This window comes from Telopea speciosissima, chromosome 5 (genome assembly GCF_018873765.1).
Source record: "Telopea speciosissima isolate NSW1024214 ecotype Mountain lineage chromosome 5, Tspe_v1, whole genome shotgun sequence".
Lineage (NCBI taxonomy): Eukaryota > Viridiplantae > Streptophyta > Magnoliopsida > Proteales > Proteaceae > Telopea > Telopea speciosissima.
The window spans coordinates 11,201,436-11,224,022 of NC_057920.1; the positions used below are offsets into that span (position 1 = coordinate 11,201,436).

The 22,587-nt window shown below is 39.8% G+C and overlaps 1 protein-coding gene across 4 annotated transcripts in view; it reads right to left on the reverse strand.

Annotated features, from left to right (window-relative positions):
- Positions 1 to 22,587, reverse strand: part of LOC122662063 — a 54,441-nt gene that overhangs the window by 8,234 nt on the left and 23,620 nt on the right. For all 4 annotated transcript variants that reach the window (XM_043857621.1, XM_043857622.1, XM_043857623.1 and 1 more), the window contains 4 exons: positions 12,579 to 13,072; positions 10,399 to 10,478; positions 9,077 to 9,212; positions 5,568 to 5,760 (listed from right to left, as the gene is read on the reverse strand). In XM_043857621.1, coding sequence (XP_043713556.1) covers positions 5,568 to 5,760; positions 9,077 to 9,212; positions 10,399 to 10,478; positions 12,579 to 13,072 — 903 coding nt within the window. The remainder of the gene's footprint in view (positions 1 to 5,567; positions 5,761 to 9,076; positions 9,213 to 10,398; positions 10,479 to 12,578; positions 13,073 to 22,587) is intronic.

Here is a 22,587-nt window from a genome sequence, read left to right on the forward strand (position 1 = left end):
TCAAACCAAAAGGATGCAAGCTTCTATTGTCAGAAATGGGAAAAATGCTTCGAGTTTGCTTTGCCAAAGTGCAAGCATCACAAGAAAAATTATGTTTATTACATCTCTTCACCAAACTAGGAAATAAAGTGGACAAAACACCAAACGGTGGATGGCCCAAACGACGATGCCAGTTATTCAATTCAAAGAATGCAGAATCAAAATCAGAAGATGCAGGCTGAGATGTCAAAGCTGCCCGGGAACCGTCAAGCACGTACAGTCGTACAGACCACCAACCACCTTACCACATGCAATCGTACTGTCCGTTTCCAAGTCCTGAAATAAACAATGGGTTGGAAAAAATGTTACTTTGCAGTTTAAATCCTTAGTTATACTACTAATGGAAAGCAAATTAATAGTAAACCTCGGAACATGTAACACAGAGGAAAGGGTAAGAGATGAAGAACACTGTACGGATCCCTTTCCCAAGATAGGAGAAAGAGACCCATCAGCAACTCGAACCTTACTATGACCAGATAAAGGAAAATAAGTGGAATAAAAAGAGGAAGAACCGGTCATATGGTCGGTTGCCCCTGAGTCAATTACCCAAGAATTGGGCATGACCGAGGTGCAATTCCCACCAAATGAAATACCTATGGAAGAAGGTGTATTGGGATTAGTAGGCAGAGATAGAGCCGAGGCAGCCATGGAAGGAGATACAGATGTCGAAGAAGATGAGTCCAAACGAGTCACCATATCACGCAAATTTTGCAAATCCTCCATAACCTGTGACAGAGAATGATCAGGCTGATCCTCAGTAGTTGCCTGATGAGCACGGGAATTATTGGACCGATTGGAACCACCCCTACCACGGCCGCGAGTGTCTGCAGGGCGACCATGAAGTTTCCAATAGCGGTCCTTCGTATGCCATTCCTTCCCACAGTAATCGCATTTAATGGGAGGTCGATCACCAGAGGACCGATCAGTGCTAGCAAAACGGGAAGAGCCCCCATGGGTAGAATGTGACCCAGAAATAAGAGCCGATCTCTCCTGAGTAACTGGGTGAACCATGGCTGTTCGTCGACTGTCTTCAGCCGAAAGGATCGCATAGGCCTGTTCAAGAGTGGGGAGAGGTTCCCGATTCAAAATATTTGACCGGATATGATCAAACTCAATATTCATTCCTACCAAGAAATCAAAGACGCGTAAACCATCTTCCCACTTGCGATAGGCCGTGGCATCAACATCAGTGGTGGCAGTGAAGGTGCCCAGAAAATCCAACTGTTGCCACATCGTACACATGGTATTGTAATACTGAGAAAGTGTCAACTCCATCTGTTTGGTAGAATGAATTTCTTGACGGAGTTCATAGCATTGGGCAACGTTCCCAACCTGAGAATAAGTATCTTTGGCTGTCTTCCATATTTTCGCAGCCGAGTCAAGAAGAAGGTACCGCCCAGCAATGTCTTAGTCCATGGAATTAACCAAATATGACATGACCAAGAAATTAAAATTCATCCAGCGATCCTGTGCAGAACCAGCCTCTGTAGGTCTGACCGTGGCGCCCGTGATGTAGCCAGACAAGCCATGGGAACCAATCGCAAATAAACAGGAGCGAGACCACATAAGATAATTGCTTCCGTTCAACTTGATGGTGTTCACAGGAAACGGAATAAAATCACGTTGCGGCGAACCATCAGATCCAGAAGAAGCAGAGGTGATCTCCAAAGCGTCAGGCATAGTGGCTGAAAAAAATTGCAGAAAACAAGGCCTCCAAAAATAATTAAATCATACAGAGGGAAAAAAAGGACCCTTGGCGGGAGTCAACTCACCACCAAGGGTGGAAAAAAAAATAATGGCAAGGTGAGGGAGACCCTCTCGCGAAAAAGAAAGGAAGGCGAGAGGTGGGGGGCTGGCGGTGGAGGCGGAAGAACGGGGGGCCTGGGAGGGCTGGCAGTGGTGGCGGAAGGGGTGGGAGGGCCTGGCGGAAAAAAGAAGGGCCGGCGGAGGGAGGCTGCCGGTGGTGGCGGAGGAGGCTGGTGGTGGTGGTTGGCCTTAGGGCAGAAACACAAAGGAGAAGAGAGAAAAAAAAAGAAAAAAATTTTAATTCTCATATTCCCGGAATATTGTTGGCTCTGATACCATGTGGAATTCCGTGAATACTGGCTTGATCAAAGTGATCACAGGCCAGCTTTATTTATAATACTGAAATCATATGAAGAGAATACATCTAAGCAATGCGGGACTAAAAACCCATATTACAACACCACCTTTATTCATAAAACCGTTGGGAGCTTTATGGCTCAAACAACAACTAAAAAGAGTTGAGTTAATAAGATTCGTACTCTAAGAAGGAAAGTAAAACATAATAGGAAACTGTAATAGAGTTGTAGAACTCTACTAACTCCTCCTATCGTGGACTACTTAAGGTGTTTTAAATAACAAACAATATATTAGTATGAGCCTGATCTTAATGGGCCTAGCCCACTGATTACAATAACACATAGAAGACTAACGGCCATCAAGGACTGAGTTAACTCAGTTACAGCACTGAGTCAAGAGTACTTCTTCCTCTGGTACTTTAAAGAGTACCTATCCTACTACTGATCTGCATCGAATCTCCCCGGCTTGAAAACATTTGTCTCTGAAGAATGTATAAGGGACATGTAGTGCTCATATAGGTCTGGGTTGAAACACTTGAGGTCATCTGCATGTATCTAGGTGCAGTCAGTTCTTGACTTCTTGGACGGCCTTTCCACTTGATAAAAAATGAAGGGCAACCACCTCCCTTCCGAGTGGCAGTAATATATCGTCCACAATATCTTCTATCTAATCCTCAACGAGTGGAGTAAACTGGGGTAACCATAAAGTACACTCTATATCCCTTGTCCGAGTGGTGACCCAAATAGATCATAAGATCAGCCACACTGAAGATGTTGCTATGGCCATATTAGCAGGCAATTCCAGCACATAACCATTTGGTCCTACCTGTTTAAGACCTTATAGGGACCCATTTTCCGTAGGTGGAGTTTTATGCTGGTGCCAGGAGGAAACCCTTCAGGAGCAATACGAATCATCACCTTGTCTCCTGAATAAAACTCCACAAATTGTCGATGACAATGAGTGGACGCATTATAAGAATCATTGCTAATGACAATACAACGAGAAATGTCGGCATGGACCTCAGTGATTGTAAGAGTTTATGTAATAGGGGTACTTTAGGAACTAGTTTGTTGACTAGTGGCCTTATATTGTAATTTCTCTTTTTTACTTTTTACCTCCCTAGGGAGGTGTATGTAATTCCTTTAGGTGTTGGAGACAATACTCCAATACACAACATTGACCATTTTCTCTTCTTCACTTCTTCTTCGCCAACCTCCTACTTCCGTATTTTCCCTTGTTCCCTTGCACTCTTTAACTTCCAACTGTAATATGACATATAAACTCACCCACTTCAATACTAATGCACGTGTGAGGCAGAAGAGGAACAAGATCGACAGGGAACCTTGGTTGAACTCCGAGATCTGTCTCAAATGGAGTACGATCCGTAGTCCTATTCACCAAATTATTATACATAAATTCAGCAACATCAAGGATGGACTGCCAAGTCTTTTCATAGTCACAAACTAGGCAACAAAGCAAGTTACCCAAACTTCAGTTAACAACTTCCATTTGACTGTCTGTGGATGAAAGGCTGTAGAAAATTGAAACTTTGTGTTGGTCTTCATCCATAGTGTCTTCCAAAAGTAGCTCATAAACTTGACATCTCTATAAAATACAATCGACTCTGGCAACCCATGTAGCAGTACAACTTCCTTGAAGAAGATGGTAGCTATGTGACTAACATCAAAAGTCTAACAGCATGGAATGAAATGTGCCGTCTTGGAGAATCGATCAACTAGCGCAAGTATGGAATCGTATTGTTTCCCGTGTGAGGGACAAGCCTAGCATAAAGTCCATGCTAATATGTAACCATGGTGCATTTGGAACTGGTAGTGGGGAATACCAACTCATATTCTGCTTAATTTCCATGGCTAATTGACAATTTCAGCATCGTTTAATAACATGTTCTACATCCTTCTGCAAGTGTGGCTAATAATATTTGTCGGCAACCTGTAGAAGAGTCTTGCCACAACCGAAGTGTCCAGTTGTCCACTAAGTCCTATGCTGTCCAATTCCCGTATAAGGTGCTGCCATAGTGACGAGGCGATGATGCATAGTCGTGTGCCCAAGATGAGGTACCCATCGTGGAGTGAGTATTTAGGATCCCTCCCACCTTGTTTTAGTATCTAGTAGATGGTCGAGAAATCCTTATCTGATGCATACCTCTTGGATATGGGCAATACTCATAGCATGGGCTGAGAAAGTGTGTATTGTCTACACTAATCTACTCAAGGCATTAACAACAATGTTATCTTTCTCAGCCTTATACTTGAGTGCAAACACGAACTCCTATAGAAATGCAAACCATTTAGCATGTCGATTGCTATTTGACTTTTGTGAATGGAGATGCTTCAAAGTTTCGTGATCTGTGAATAAGATGATCTCTTTATTGACGAGATAGTGTCTCAAACACTTCAATACTTGAACGACGGCATAGAGTTCCTATTCATAGGTAGAATAACACTGCTTAGCATCATTGAGTTTCTCAATGTAGAAGAAAATGGAGCGACCTCCTTGCATAAGTACACCAATACGAATATGCGATGCGTCATTTACTACCTCGAACACCCGATCAAATCTGGTAGCCGTAAAAAGGGAGCTTCGGTCATCTTTCGTTTAAAAAGCTTGAAGGCTTAGATAGCTTCAGCCATCTGAGTCCAATAGATTGAAAAGTAGCAAAGCCACCTTTATTCATAAAACTGTTGGGAGCTTTATGGCTCAAAAAACAACTAAATAGAGTTGAGTTAATAAGACTCGTACTCTAAGACGGAAAGTAAAACATAATAGGAAACTGAAATAGAGTTGTAGAACTACACTAAATCCTCCTATCGTGGGCTACTTAAGGTGCTTTAAATAACAAATAATATATTAGTACAGGAGCTACTTTTAATTTGTTATGAGCCCATATATTAGTATGGGTCTAGTCCACTACTTACAATAAAACAGAAATGAAAGACTCACTAAAGCCCATCAAGGACTAAGTTATCTCAGTTACAGCACTGAGTCAAGAGCGCTTCTTCTTCCTCTGGTACTTTAGAAAGTACCTATCCTGCTACTAATCTGATCAGTAAAACAGATTCATAATTTTTATCTTAGTCTTATTCTTCTTCAATCAGTCCAAATCCGTTACACTCATTGGTCATTAGTCTCTTCTACATCACATTACCTGAAAATTATGTTACTGCTACAACTATTGTAGTTACAAGACTTCCACCATAAAGCAGGCATCAATTTTTATTCTGGGTAGAAAAAGAAACTATTCCAATGAATAACGGGCCAAGCAACCAGCCATCAAATAGCTTAATCAAGAAAACAGATTCATTCTAGGTCTTCTTAAAAAGAGGGGAGGGGGGGGGGGGGGAGGTGGCAAGTGGCAACAATAACCTAAACTGCATCAATAATTATAAGAAGACATAAATTCTCACCAAGGATCATTTTTTTGACATCACTGGCTCTACGAGCTGCTTCTAGCTGTGACTCGAAGGACCCTGGTCTAGAGATCCTATTGCCAGTTAAGCTGTTTTCAGTTTGTGCTGGTTTCTGGCTGAAATGAGAGTCACCTACATCACCTTGAATATCACCCAATTTCAAAAAGAATGTACCATTAGGCCAGAGAACCTGTGAAAAGAGAGACTCAAAATTTAGAACTAAAATTGATCTCAGCTTTAGGTTCAATTTTTATCAACCAGGTGGGTTCTATGTTAACTATGATATTATACAAAACTTCCTCCATAGCAACCCATAATTTCTGAAATCTGACAAACCTCTCATTTCCAATCAGCATTTTAACTTTAAAATCAAATATTCTAAATTTCTAATTCTCAAAATACTTAAATCACAAGCTCAAGTAAGACGGGATTTATTGCAAATAAGATAATGAAAGGAAACTCAGACATATGAAGTTGAATAAAGAATTCACCACTTAATGAATCTCAAAACTTTTTCCAGGATTATCTATTTCTGGATTTTCAGACAGCTTCAAGTGTAGCTTTAATTGAAATATCTGTTCTACTAAAAGGTGTGAATGATCTTGATTACACAAGGGAAATCATTAACTTCTTCTGAACCGCGACACAGTCCCCAAAAATTCCTTGTGATGAATAAACAAACTTTGATTGCAAGAAAACGCAAGCATCTGGAATGAGTTCTTCAACTAGAAAGGTCCCACTCTGACTAGTTATTCACTCCAGAAGGGTGTAGTTTCAGAAATAAGAAAAGGCTGGCACCAAATGTCAGTTTCTAGTAGGGTGGAGAGGAGGTCATTACACGGTGCGAATAAACAAGCTTGTCTCCATGGTCAGACTCTGTTTTGAAAAGTGGCATTGGCAATTCTGACCATTGGACAGAGATGGGATGGTATTGACAAGATCACGAGTGAAATTTCAAACTCACATTCAACCATATACCCTCCACCATGTATGTCCATGCCCCCTTAGTATCCCATGTGATGCAGGTCTGAAGACTTATGTTCGAAAGAAGAAGAAGAAGAAGTCAAAGCTGTCCAAGTAGTGTTTAGTAGTTATTTTACTTAGTTTTTATTTTGATGTACCAAGTAATGTGACTATTTAAAGGTCACATGACCCTTTTTATTTGAATTAGTTTTTAGAAGTCATGAGACTTTTAAGTCGTCATGTGACAACTTATTTGTCACCCTTAGAGAATAGGCTAGGCTAGTTTTAAGTTTGGTTAGTACTCATGAGACCACTTTAATTAGTCACATGACCTTTTGTTCTGTTGGCTTTGTAATAGGAATCATCTAGAGGGCTTTTTAGTGTCCTAGGCTGAATAGGAGTATGGCCTTTGGCCTTACAAATAAAAGCTAATTTCGTAGGGCTCTTCACCTCACAAATTTGAAAAAACTCTCTGAAGCTGCTGTTCTGCAACTTCTCTTCATTGCTGAAGATTTGTCTTGTGTTTGATCAACGCTGATGGAATCAGTGTTTGATCCGACTGACACCTTGCGGTAGGAAGCCCGGGTGGTTCGAATTTAGTTACTTCATCTTCTCCATTGCTGATATATTCAAGATTTGGTTCAAGTTCTAATTTCAAGCATTATTCGACATCAACAAAAGTTCTGTTCAAGTTGTTCTTCATCACACAAGTCTGATCCAATCCCAAACCCTAACCATTCTCTTCTCCTCCTCTAGACCACCCATAACCTACCCAGCATAACTGAACCATCAGATCACCTCTAAACTGTGACCGAGTGCTCTTCTAATCCATTGGAAGACTCAATCCACACCTTTCCCTATTCTTCCCTATTAAAACCCTAGAGTCCCCACTCATCTCTCTTTCAAAAACCTAACCCTAACCCAACCAACCTTGCTGCCGATTCTGTTTAGTTGCCCTACACTGACTATTTGTTAACGAGACCTTCACTAGAAGACACCCCTACATCAACTTACCTTAACCCTACCATCAAACCCTAGTCCTCACTAACCCCCAACCCTAACCGAATCTCCCTTTGAAGAACAGACCCTGGTTTTGGCTTCTAGCTGAATTATAATCAATCTTGGACTACATTACCATGTACCCCTCTGCATAGTCCTGAATTTTTCAATGCTTCATTTTTCCACTAGGCAAATTCTGTTTGGGCCAAAACTTGACATGTGAGCAGGGGATTTAGGGTCTCCAGCCCACAAAATTGGGGCTCCACCCGATAATCCCACGTGGCAGAAAATGGGTGGGCCATGTAGAGAAGGCTCTCTCCACAGCGACCAAGGAAACTTATGCCCTTAGAAAATTTTATGGTCTATTGTGAAATATATCCTGCATTTTGAAAGAGAAATTGAGAGGGAAGGCCAGGTAAAGATGGGAATTTGAAGCGTTTTCTCTTCTTTTTTTTTTTTTTTGTAGAAGAGAGTCATTGCAATGGGGACCGCAATTTGTTTCAAGATGGAAAAGAATCGTGGGAGGTGTCTTCTCTAGTTTGTAGCACAAATCTTTTTAACAGGTGGCCACATGCTGATTTCAACACCAGCACCAAAATTTTCAGTCTTTTTGACCAAAACAAAATTGTTTTAGTGCATAAGAGGTCACATGCTCCAAGTAAAACACACTTGTCTAGAAAAAAAGCATTTCAAATGCAATGACTCAGAGTAAGACTTGCAACTAGAAATATGTCTCAGTTTAGAATGGCCTCTGTAGCAATCATATCTTTAAAATACTATTGAACCAAAGATGTGGAGCAAAACACACTTGTCCAGAGGAAAAGCATTTCAAATGCAATGACTCAGAGCAAGACTTGCCACTAGAAAAGTCTCAGTTTAGAATTGCCTCAGTAGTCATCATACCTTCAAAATTACTACTAGACCAAAGATCTTCACATTCTTGGCCCTAGATTTCCCCCCCCCCCCCCCCACCAAAAAAAAAAAAAGTTGTGCAGAAAAGGAGTCACAGTCAGAATGGACTTCACTGTTCATCATTTCTCCAAACTTGTACTCTACCAAAGATGGCCATACTCTTGGCCTAGATGAAAATACAAAAGCTGACTCAGCATCGTTAATAAAGGTCCTACTGTTTCTTTCGATCCAAATACTTCCAAGTGATGGCAGCTGAACTAAACTTCAAATTACTGGCTTAAATGCCACATGAAGTTACATGTAGACCATCATCATCCAGAACACTTACTCCCATAAGCTATTGGAACTTAGACAGGACAGAATTCAAGAACTGCCGAAGACTGTATCTTGATATGACCAGACAAACATCCTGAAAAATGATATTTAATGAACTTACTACATATAATTTGTACAGGAAATATACTACCCATACATTTCACTGCTGATTCATAGAGAAAATTCTTTTACTGGTTTCCATTATTTTTTTTTTATGAAGTGTTCATATCTGTTGTATACTGTATTTCAAGTTTCAGATGCCAATATGGAGTCCAGAAATTTAAGATGGGATAGTGGTGATAGAAGCTTCGGCTTACATCTTGAACCCAACGGATCCCTTGAGCAATAATGTCATCTCTCCGAAGCCACTGGATTTGCATCAAGAGCCAGTCATCAATAGCATCTTCCATTACCAGCTGTAAAATTTGCTTCGAAATCCAGAAAACTTGCCTTCTGCAAAAGGAAAAAAAAAAGGACATAGATCTCAGGTTGATCACTAGTGGCATGTGAAAAAATTATAGCATTTTCAATAGCAAACATTTTCAACAAAGTTCAGGGCAACAGGTTAACAGAATGGCAATCTTAATTTAGATGACTCTGGAATACTGCAGATATTGCTTATATGAAGGGAAGGTACTTCTTTACCCCCCCCCCCCCAAAAAAAAAAAAGAAAGAAAAGTAGTTAGTGTCCAGTAAACATTTAAAGACAAACTTGATATCAAGTTTTAAGGTGTGAAAGGTAAAAGATTAGAGTTTAGGATGGATGGATGGTTAAAAAAACCAAGGCTGCCAAGTCAACCTTAAAATTGCCTCTCAAGGTGATGCCAGCATAAGCCAATGTGTTGATTTGGACATTAGAGATTGTTCATGCCTGCTTTTAGGAAGATGTTGCTTGATCAGGAGTGTGAGAATTCCTCTACCTCCTTTTCAGGCAAAACGAAACTAATATTCATCCCATGACTGATGACTCAAGGAAACGGAGTTAAGCACAACTGAAACTCTCTTGGCAACAAATTCTTCACAAGAGCTCAATTAAAGAGATAGCTGTTTCCATGACATTCAAATGGTGACTAGATGAAGTGTAAAGGCGCAGACGAAGATGTGTTTACTGTTTCTTTGCCCTGGCCAGAGACTATGACATTGAAAATAGGTGGAATAGTAGTAGAGAATAAGTTGAGAAGGATCCAACCTCGTTTTCTCCCCCTCCCCCTCTCCCTTTTGGATGAGAAACCATGAAGACTATTTTAATATTAACAGGGAAGTACCTATCTATATATAGACCAGGCTGTGGCTAGTGAACAGGTTTAACACATCATGAAGAAGCAACTATTTGTTTGCTTTTTGGTAAAGAAAAATGCTTTGTATTTCTATGCTTAGCCCATAGCTCTAATCAATGTTAACTTGGAGTAGATCATAAAAGAAAAGCTTCTCACAAACAAAAACCTTAGCAGAGAAACTCACAACCACTAAGAATTGCCTGCATAAAATATTATAAGGTGTGTACCATTGGTTCCTAGAAATTATAAACAATATGTAAATGTATATAATGGACCCAATTATTTATTGTAATTACCTAAATACTGACACTGAACAGAAACCATGAAGTAATGCAAATTAATGACGTTACAAATATGCTCACCTTAGCCAACCTCTTCTGTTAAGTTGAAATAGCTTATCAACTAAATTCAAAAGAGGAACACTAACATTGGATGGTGTCCACTGCAAGGAAATCAAAGGCAACCAAGTCATACAACAACAACAACAATTGAAACCAAGTTAAGAGTAAGAGTAAGAAATGCAAGCTCAAAATAAAGTTCTGTGGCTGCTGCCAAAGAAAACAAAGAACAAACACTTGAAACACATAAGGCATTAAATATTGAAGCACTTACATTAACCTTCTCAACTTTCTATAGAATTCAAATCTCTTATGTGCAGCTAAAAATGTTAAGCTCAAGTGGAAATGAATGACAGTTACACAAATGCTAATAGCTTGCTAGCATCATGCATGCTTGTTACTACGTATGAGACACGAGTATGAGCTCTGTGGAACACATCCTTATTAACTATTACATTGTACCACAATGGTTTGGAATTCCCATGCATTCCTCTCGCATGTTGATGGTGGGCATGTTCATGGTTGAAAATGAACAACGACCATTATATTTTTTGAAACACACAATTTCTGAAGATTTAATCAGCAAAGATGATGTTTATTTCTATTTCTAAATTTTTTTAAAATTCAATTTTCTGCTAAACTTTCTTTGGTTCAGTGGCCTGATTCTGTGGTCAAAGACATGGGATTCCACGAAGTTTCTGATCTCTGTAGCCTTTACCTGCCTAGTTAATTATTACAGCCTTCACAAAGTTTGTTTACTCGAGCCTTAGACATCTACTTCTTTCTGCAATTGGTGTATTTATGCTTCTTGTCCTTCATCCATGTTTCGAGGTATGAGAGAAGTCCCATGGCATGTGGTCACATTGGCATTTATGGTGTGTATTTGGAAGGGAAAAAAATAGAAGGATCATAAATGGGAAACCCAAATAACCCACCTTCTACGTCCATCTGTATCCTGTAAAGCTCACCTTCTACACCTGACTTTTAGCCTTGAGGAATTCAAGGATGTATATTGAGGAGAACTAGCTTCCAAATGATCATTTTTGTATATGTATGACTTCTTGTCTGTAGGGATTTTTTTCTCATATGCATGTATATGGAAATACAATAAAAACAAAAAGGGGAAGGGATTCGAGCATGGGAGATTCTCTTCCACCAACGATTCGTAAAATAAGGGGGATTGGGTATTTCGATGGGGCTTTTGTCCCCATCCAATGGTTTTGTGCGTGACCATGCACCATGCACAAAACCTTTTGCCAAACAATAAAAATAAACTAATGAGGACTTATCCTTTCATTGTTTATAAAGGCTTTTAGCAGACATCCTTTTTTCCTTCTATAAATCCAATTCTATGTAACTTACTAAAAAATCAACCTATCAATTAAAAATTATAGCCACCTATATGAAATTATAACATTCCAAAAAAAAGGCAATCAGAAAAGAATTACAGAATAGTCGAAACAATTAAGGTATTAACTAAATTAAGAAAAATACACAAAAACTGATTTTCAACATGCCATAAATGTCTTATAATTGTCATGTTTAAAAACTAAATTTAACACAAACTTAAAATTCTGTTGGAAATTTTACTGTTTGACTAATGAAAATCTGAAATTTTAATGGCATTCCTATCAAGTTATCTTACCAATTCCTAGTTTCTATTTCCTTGATAGTCAGTGGATTGCTAGATGCTTTGGGGAGGACAACAGATTGGATGCTTTACTGTTTCAAGGTAGTTCTTCGCTGATGAGTGATATCATACTTCTTAATGATACTAGTAGACAACCCATTCATCTTCCAAGAACTCTCTAAAGTCCACATTTGGAGAAACACCCAGAGTACATATAAAGGACATTGTTGGAGACTACATTACTACCGCCAAAGTCTAGCAATTTTAGTTAGGAATCTAGAAACTGAGATACACATCTCCCAAGTTTTAGGATGAATGAAAGACTAAGAGACATGCTTGATCTGGCATGAGTTGTTCATAAAACATGAATGAGAAAAAGACTAAGTGTTACCAAATCAATAACCCAAACCCCAAACAATCTGAATCAACTTCCAACTTACAATTCAGCGATTTAAATAAGGAAAATGCTGTATTTCACATAAGAGTATTGTACTCCACCTAAATAACCTCCATATCAAACAAATAGTAAGGAGTGAAAAGAAAAAATCTAAATGGATTGATAAACTCAGGATACCTCAGGAGGCGCTCCAATAGAGTCATCCACAATATCAGAAGTTTTAGGGACACTGGCAACAGGATATCCATCTGGTCCAATCTTTTCAGGTTTTAACACAATATTATGTCTTCTATCAGAATCTAAGCTTCTAGACTCTTCACCACATTTGAAGAACCGAGGTGGAAAATCTTTTGAGTTCAATTCATTGTCTGAATGCCATCCATTAGCTTTTGCACCAGAACCTATTTCCTCATGGCCACTGTCTCCATCTTTGATACCTTCCTCATGATCAGATAAGTAATTTGATGTGTCCATGTTATCATAGCTTGTATCAGTTCTACTTGAAAAATGTTTGTTCAAGTCCTCTGCATTCCAGGAAAAATTCTTGCCTGACGTGGAAGGAAATGTTTCTATTAGTGATGATGACAATGGACCAGAGACCTTGCGTATTAAACCATCTGAAACCCCTTTGAACTGGCGCACAATATCATCCATGGCATCATCCACATTAACTGTTAAACAAGGGATGAAGAAAGGAAAAGGGCATTAAGAATTGTTGAGCAAGAATTTGAACTACTGTTAAGTAAATAAAAGGGTACAGCCAACCAAGAAACAATAGATATTTAAAGCTCAAATACAGAAAGTAGAGTATCATGAACAGTTATTCTACATTAATTCTGTGAGTGATATTTACTTTAAAATTTCTTCTTTTACTATCTGTAATGATTTTCCAGCTGCAGCTTCTCAAGTTTTTGGCTTAACAAGCATTAAAACATTTCCAAGAAAAGAAAAGAAAACGAACAAGTTGACAAAACATAGCCGTAAGTCACCATAATATGGAGTTGAAGCTTAAAATTTAAAGGTTAAACAGCACCAGAGGCATGAATCACCTCGATGGAGCTGTACATGGGCCAGGATAGTCAGAGCTCAAGCTAGCTTGAATTTCATGCGCTCAATTTAATTAAAATATTTTTTTAGAGCATAAGGTTAGAAGTGTGCATTATTTAATAATGGAAAAAGTTTCCTGTATGGGGGTGTGGCTTCTGCGCCTGCACCCTTGAGTCTGTCTCTCTCATCCTTCCTTTAAAATGACCTCCCTACCCCCTTTAGATTGAACCAAAAGGGAGGCGCTGATTGGGTCTCGCACAGGCGTAGGGGCCACGCTCCCAGACAGAAAACACTTCCCCCTTAATAATATAGACTACAGGGTAACTTACACCATAAAATTAACCTCCATATAAATAAACAATGTAATTTCTGGCCAAAGCGAGGATGATCTAGCACAATGTGCAGCCTTAACTTATAAAGAGTGCATGTCGACACAAATTTCATGTCTAGAAATAACGGAAAACTGTGAGGGCAGATGTACAAAGAATTGGTTAAATTTTCTTATGTGGAGTATAACTTTGAGGTTTTTACACTTGACAAAAGAGGGTACTTCTATGATTAAAGATGTGATGAGAGAGAGAACTGAAAAGGGGTGATTCTCAATCTCCACAAGGATTGATGTATATGTGAAGATTAAGGCCATGTATGCCATGATTCTTGATCTTCCGTAGATATACAGCATATTCCAATTTTGGCTTTGTATGCTATCGGTGATGAAGAAACCTTCTTTGTCACGAAAATGCTTAGCAAGCAATGACACAGTTTCGTGAATAAGTGTTACGGGCTTGAGAGAAGATCTGTATGGTGTGTAAATGCATGCTTTAAGAGCTTGAAGAGCATTCCTCACTCTGACTCTATTGGATGGGGGGAAAGCACTTGCCTCTTTAACCATAGAAGACAATGGAACCCACCCTAATCTCTTAGTAGCTAAGTAAACACTAGTTGAGCACGATTACAGCTCAAAAGCTGCTTACTCTCTTCTGCTTTCTCATAGCTTTGGATGACCTACTATAGCCATGGAGCCTGCTTGTGTGCAAAATTTTATTTATTTATTTGTTGTAAAGAGCCCCTGTGAAGGTGTAAGACCCATGAGGTTGGGCCCATTTAATTGGGTGTAAATCCATTTTGAGGGGCATGGAACCCGGTGTGTGATCCAATTTTTTGCAATTTTTTTTATCTCTGACTAGTTTGTAGATTTTATAAAATAGAGTGGTAAAGAGAGAAGGAAGAAGTCTCATTGTTGATGCAAGCTGAAGCACTACATCAGCAAGACGAAGAACAAGAAGCTGCTGCTCAAGTAGTAGCAGTAGTACTACTAGCTCCGTACTTAGTTTTTTTTAAGCAGTTTTATGTTTTTAAATTGAACCGGCCCAACTTGGTTGAACCAGTGGTTCAATTTAAGTGACTTAAGTCACCTCTTTTATTATTTATGTTTTCTTTTTATTTTTATTTTTGGGTCCACACCTCTCCACGAGTTTTAGAGAGGGAGTGTTTTGTATTTAGACTCTACCTGGGATTTGCTATTGATAGGCTGCATAGGAAATTAGGCCTTTGGCCAATATAAATAAAGGACAACCGTGGGGCTCCTCTTTACCCCACTGTTTTATGAAAATCTGCACTTGTAGGCTTCTGGAACTTTTCTTCTCTTGAAGACTGCTTTGTGTGCGATCAAAGCTGGTGGGATTGGTGTGTGATCCAATCGACATCTTGCGGTGTGAAGCCCGGGTGGTTCATATTCAGGTTCTACTTCAAGTTTTTGTCCAAGATCCAATTTTTACTCAAGCTACTGCCATTACAAGTTGCTGCTGATTACTCCCTGCTACTGCAAGTAAGTTTGGAAGCATCCCCAACCCCATACATCTTCTCCTAACCCTCCACAGCCCCAACCCTAACTTTCCTCTTTTGTTTTTAACTTCTCTCTACACTCTCAGTTGTGTCCAGACTTATTCCTCCATCAGAAATTCACCAAATTTAAACCACAATACCCCCTGCCTAGCTCCTAAGCTCGATGCACACTTATGCCCTCATTCATCCAACCAAACCCTAGATTCTCCATCTCCATACTAAAACCCAAAAGCCTAATTTTCCCATAGACCAATCAGCCAACAATTCTGCCCCAATTTTGGATCGAATATCCCTCTGTCCTAGAGGAAAACTTGACCCAAAGAATTTCCCCATACATCCACTCCAAACCCTAGATTCCCTCATATTACACTCTCCAAAAACCCCAAACCCGTAATTCTAACCTGCTGCTATTCTAGTTGACACACTTCCACTCATCAAAATATCTCAGGACCTTCACTGATAGACTCCCCTACACCTGCCTAGCATAACCAACACCACAAACCCTAACCCTAATTTTCACCTAAAACCCTATTTTGACCTAATCAGATCACCAGTTCATACCAGATCCTGGTTTACTGGCTCCTAGTTGGTCTCCTACCAATCTAGGACTACATTAACTGGTGAAGTATACATGGTGTTGTAGGCCAAAGAAGTTAGAGCCTTAGAGGTATGGCTTCAAATCAGTGCCAAGTGATAGGGCTTGGCATGGGAAATTTCTGCAGAGGTATTTACTTCAGAATCTACAGTACCTTGGAAGTGAAGTAAGGATTGGAGGGTGGTGGAAGGAAATTTTGAAAAGGCGCACTTGGACATGGTGTATGGCATAATACCATAAAAGCAACATGAGTCCTTTGGGCTGGGTAATAGAATAAGGTTTTTAATATAGTCCTAGATAGACAAAGGTCTACTAGGAGCCAAGTGAAACAGGACCTTCCTAAACAACTGGCCGATTGAGCAGAATTGGGGAATTAGGTCAATTCTAGGGTTAGAGTTAGGGTAATGACTAAGTGTGATAGATGGTAAAGCTAGACAGGTCTAGGTGAAGCTAATGATATAGGTTTGATGTTGTTTGAGTGAGAAACTAAAAAACAGAGAATTAGGGTTTCGGGTTTCGGGGAAGATGAGAGTGATGGGATCTAAGGTTTAGACTAGGAATTAAGGCAAGGGGCTAAGGTCGAGTTCTGTACTGATAGGGAACACCACTCGGCCAAGGTATGAGGCTGTGTTACTGGCTGGAAGTGATGGATCTGAAAGTTCTAGGGTTTGGGGCTTAATGGAGATTGGGGGATTTTAGGGTTTGAGATAGGAATGGGGGCAGAACTTAGGATCGAGTAGAGGGGGATGTTTAATGGAGCTGAGGCTGTAATATGGGATGATTCTAATGGAGGGATGGTGCTGGACAGTCTTTAGACAACCTAGGGTTTAATGGGGATCGATTGGGAATAAGTATGGCTTAGGTTGGAAGGTAAGAAGGAGGGGATTGTTAAAACAGTAAAATAACTTACTGGTTGAGCAGATCTTCAATGGCAGAAGCTTGAAGACACTTAGAAGAAGGACCTCCCGATCTACAAGATGCAAGGAGTCGATCGGAGTCCACCAATCCCTTCACCTTGATATGGCTCACAAGGCGACCTTGATATTACTCACAAGGCACACTCACGTGGAGCTAAACAACAGCAGCAATAGCAGCAAGCAAGAGTTTTTTTTTTTTATTAATCAAATTCGTCTTCAATGTTTGCCCTCCTTACAACCTTATATAAAAGACTCAAAAATAAATTCCTACACTAAAAAGGAAAGGCCTAACCGAATCCTTAACCTATTAGGTAACTTAAACTGACTAGGAAACTGAAATATTAAAGTAAATAGACTCAAAATATGGCTGGACTCATAGAGTCCTAATCCAGCCCAACTTAAATAACAATTAAATAGTCACATGACGACTTAACCAAGTCACATGATCACTTATGTGATCACATGACCACTAACCAAGGAAATCTACTAACTAATCTCGTATGTAACCTTACTCCCCATAGTTTAAGCCCATAAAAGTGGTCTATTACATTTAAAACCCATGGGATCAAAGGCCCAACATGTATATAACCCAACCCTAGACTTATTCCTAATAAAAGAAGCCCAATTTGGTGATAAATCTGCATCAGTTTTGGAAGTTAAAAGGATGAAAGGAGGTTTTAAGGAGACTATGGAAGGAAAAAAAATTTAACATAGGGATGAGAAGGTGGTTTGGATCCTACAATTCAGGAGAGAATAGCTTGACAGGGAATTTGAGGAGGCTTTCACCTCGCTGGCTGATGCAGATCAGAGGTAAGTATCGTCATCAAGTACCATCACAGAAACCAGGCCTGTGGTTCCCCCTTGAACCAGTTCTTAGTTCAACTGAACCATTTTTTTGGTTCAGCCAAGTCTTGCAGCTTGGGAATTATCTGGTTCTCTCAAAACAAGATCATGGGGGCTTTTTAGAGTCCTAGTCTCTTAGTTCTTTCCTTATTTAATGTAAGGAGTCAGGCTCGATTAGGACCCCTGTTTTCTCATTGTTTTTAGTATTTTATTTGAGTTAAGATCATGGTTCAAAATCTCGCGATATATCGCCGATATTTCGATATATTTCGGATAGCTCGACACTGCTGAGACGAGATGACCATACGAAATGAAAAAAGTCCAAATTTCGGTATATTTTGTAAAATTTCGGTATATTTCATGATATTTCGTCGAAATTTCGGCATATTACTTAAACAATGTGTATTTAACAATTTGTACATCAGGGTCTGACCGTATACTATCAATCAAGGGTGCAAACCCAAAACACCACTTTGAGTTCATTTTTTTGCAATATGAAGGTTTAAATGTGTTTATTTAGCTTAAATAAGGGTGTACATGAAGTATCAGGCCTTGATATGGCCAAAAACCCACCGAGATGGAGTGCCGAAATATGGCAGAAAAAATACCATATTTCGACGAAATTTCGGAATATTTCGGATATTTCGACCAGCCCGAGATACCGAGATATCACGAGATTTCAAACTATGGTTAAGATACTTCAATATAACTTGCGGCTAAGAGGAGTTAATTTCAGTTTTAAACTCTGTTTTTACTTTCCTTTTTTAAATCTGAGACCATAATGCTCAGATCTATATAATGATGTAAGGGGCTAAGCCCTTCCCCACGATTTTACTGTTGAATAAGATTGGATTTTTACCTTCAAATTTCTGTGAGATTCAGAATTATTTGCCATGAGATGCAGACATGCAGTAAACCCTTGGCGGGATGCCAAGGTAGGCTGGTGGGATTCCAGTCAAGAATCAAGTGGGAAGCTTGGTTCATATCCTCTTATGAACTTGTTCTTTCTTCATCCATTGAGTTAATCAGGTCAGACCTTACCTTTTCCATTCCTGCACAAGCATTCTTTCTATTTCTGCTTTTAAATGATTATCATTCTAATGGTTGTGCTTCTTGATGCAGATACATCACCCAAAGAGGCTTATTTTAATGGGAATAAGTCTAGGGTTGGGTTATATACATGTTGGGCTTTTAATTCCATGGGTTTTTAATGTAATAAGCCACTTTTATGGGCCTAAAGTATGGATAATAAGGTTGCATACGGGATCAGCTACTTTATTTCTTTATTTAGTTTATTTTTAAGTTGTTTTGGGTTAGTTCAATTGCACTGGTTCTATGTGGTTCAGTTTAAATTGTGGTCCAGTCTAGTGTCTAGTTGAAGTTAGTTACTTTCTATTTTCATTGTTAGTAGTTACTTTCTATTTTCATTGTTAGAAATTATCAACAAATAGTTCACATCAGTTTAGAAACTGATTCTGCCTTGTACTCCAAGCAAAGGGGGGACCAAATTGGAGACTTCCTAATTTGGGAACCTTCTAATTTTGGACCCCTGCCGCTCTCTTCTAATATTCTATAAAGCAACCCTAGAGGGCACAAGAGAGACCATGATTTTTGCTTCAACAATATTGCTGCTGTTTGCATGCTTGCTTGCTCCCCATGGAGTTTCTTTAGTGCTTGGTCTGAGGAAGAAGGGGCTGGTGTTTGATCCAGTCGACTCCTTGCTGTGGGAAGCTCGGGAGGCTGATATCTATTGTGTTCTTCATTCCTGTACTGTTTTACGACCATTAGAAGGCTGTCTTCAACATTCGAACCTCTCTGCTGCAAGTTTCAGACCAATACTTTGGTATGTTTCTATTTCTGTCCCCTACTTTTTAATTCCACCACCTCAACCCCCAACCCAATCTAACCATCCACTCTTTCCCATCTTTTGCTCGAACCTTGTACCCCCTAAGAACAGCACTCGATCCAAGTTTCAGCCTCTGTTGACCACCTGATCTACAGTTATTGATTTTCTCCCTTATCTGCCCCTGTGTTAAGTTTTCTGCAATTTCAGCCTTGTTTGTGAAATTGGTAGGAAGCATTTAGCCTGCTGATTATACAGAGGTCTTTGGCATTAACCCTTACATTGTTTCAGACCTATACCTCTACATCCCTTGCCTATTCCCAGTCCCTAAACTGCTACCTCACAGCCTGACCTTCTTCTATTCTGTTTCATACCTTTTCCCGTCAGCTTTACTACAGCCTGAGTATATCTTAAGTGATGTAGATCCGAATCAGCCCAGCCTTTTTTTTGGGTGAATAAGAATTGCAATACCAAAAGAAGAAGAGAAGAAATTACAAAAGGCCCTAAAGAGGAAGAGCCCAACCAGCCAGCCTAAGCATTAGCCGGAGCAACCAAGGAGACATTTGAGAGACCCCAGGACTGAACAATGGTCCTGTTCCTATGGGTGTCTTTACAAGTAGAGGGGGGAAGTAAAGATAGCTTTGCTTTAATTTCAAAGGAAATGGAATCCCAAATCTTTTGGAAAGGCCGAGAGATGGAAGTCCATTTTCTCAAATTACGCTCCATCCAAATATGGTTGAGAGTAGCACAGAAAGCCATCTTCCCGACCGTGTCACAAGTAGAGGAGCCAGCGAAAATCATATCAATCCAAATCCATTCTCTAGCGAAGGGAAGAATACGTCTTCGGACAGGCCAGCATTTAAGGAGCACACCCTTCCAGATTGCAGCTGCAGTAGGACAATCAAAGAAGAGATGGTTCAGGTCTTCATCATTGTTCCAGCAGAGGCAGCAAGCACGAGGAACTGAGATCTGGCGGCTGCGAAGAAAGGCTTGAGTAGGGAGACAATTGTTGAAAACTCTCCAGGCTGTAAAGCAATGCCTAGGAATGTGATGCTTGAACCAAAGGAGCCTGTGCCAAGGGACCAAGGGGCCTTTCAGGCGAATAAAATTCCAAGCAGCCTTGGAAGAGAAGGAGCAAGAGCTGTTGGAGTTCCAATTGACACAATCACCTCTTGAGGCAACCCTTCTAGTGACCAGATGGAGGTCATTCCAGATAGGAGTGAGGATAGGACCAGAGATGGGGGGAGCCCAGCCATTATGGTCTAAAATATCAGCAACCAATGAAAGCCTATGTAAGCCTGAGGAGTAGATGGATCTGGGCTAGGACTATTGATGTGGATCAAAATCAACATCATAGGCCCAAGTATTATTGGTCCTAATAGGCTTGATCTAGACGCAAGACTAAGGCCCAACCCATATGTGGAAAACTGATGCAAGTTGGGTTTGGTCAATCTTTGTTAAGATTAGAGCATGGGTTATGTGTGGGTGGTAGGTAAAGAGTTGGTGGAAGCATTGTCAATAAAGGAGACCCTATTGTCAAAGGGGAGGCTCCATTATCAAAGGAAAGCCCCTTGTCAAAGTTAGATAAACGTTTGTTGACTTTGTCAGTAGTTTGTCTTGATGGGTTAGTTTATAAATAGATGTATTCTTTTCAAGAAGAAAAAACAACAACATGAATGAAGAGTTTATTTGCTTTTGTGCAATGTTATTATCCTGGTGAGAGGATGAAGAGCTGAGAGAGCCGAAACCCCTATGCCCCTTTCTATTCCTATCTTCTATCTTCTCTTCTATCTGTCCTATCTTATTTTTCAACCCCTACTCGATCCCCTGCTGTTCCTGCTATTGTGACTGCAAATAACTGTTGCTGCTACTCTTGTAAAGTCCTAAAATCCATCTAAATCATCCACCAAACCTGTTGTTGCTGCACAGAGGCATTGAAGGACATCTGCCACTTGCGGCTGCTCATTCCCCTAATTTCAGTTGCTGAATCAAAAGTCTCTGATTCAACAACTTTTCAGTTATATTGGGCTTTGGCTTTCTAAGGATATCAACCTCGTTCGAGCCCTATAGTTTCTAATTCTGGTTTGGTTTATTTATGACCATATAACCCCTGTTTGGGCCTATGGCATCCTTGTTAGTTGTTGGTCATTGATTCTTTGCTGAAACTATTACTGGCTAGATTGATCTTTTCCAATATACATTCCCAGTGTTGGTTGCCTAATATTTATAACCTTTTATTCTGGTGTTGATCCTAGCTGCAATCGATCTCCCGCTGGTCTCATCGGTTCGAGGTTGAGTAAGCATTATTTAGTATCAGAGTCCAATACAGTTGAAAGGTTGCTGAATCAGAGACTTCGATTCAGCAATAGAAATTAGGGGAATGATGCAGCCGCATGTGGTAGATGTCTTTAAATGCTTCTGTGTAGCAACCATAGTTGTCAAGGCGGCAAAGCGATCCAAGGCATTGGAGGGGTGTCGAAGTGCTTAGGTGACAAGGCGCCCGCCTAGGCATTGCCTAGGCGACCAAGGAGCCCTTAAGAGTTATTTTTTTATTTCCCAATTATTTAGTATGCTACAATATTTTAGTATGCTACAATATATACCTTATATCATCAAAAATCAACATTAAGCCTCCTCAAGTCATTAAAAATCAACATTAAGCCACCTTAAGTCACATCAAGTCATCAAAAATCAATATTAAGCCACATCAAGTCATCAAAAATCAACATAGAACTAGAAGACAACAGAACTGAAGAAGCAAGCTATTGGAAGTTTGAAACAATCAAACATACATTAGGTTTATACTAGTCTCACATTTGGTTTATATTGTTCTCATAGTTGTCAAGGCGTCATGGCACTGGAGAAGTGTGCATATCGACCACCGATATGGTTGAGGTACAAATATCGACCGATGTGGCCTCCATGGCGTCGCCATGGCGCCGCCATACCACGATATATGGCCATATCAGTCGATATTTGTGTTTTAGTATATAAAACTTAGGTTTTTAAAAAATTATTTATTTTAAAACCATTTAAGAGCTTAAATGCTTTTTCCTTGATGTGTATTGGAGGTGTAACTTGAATACACAATAACAT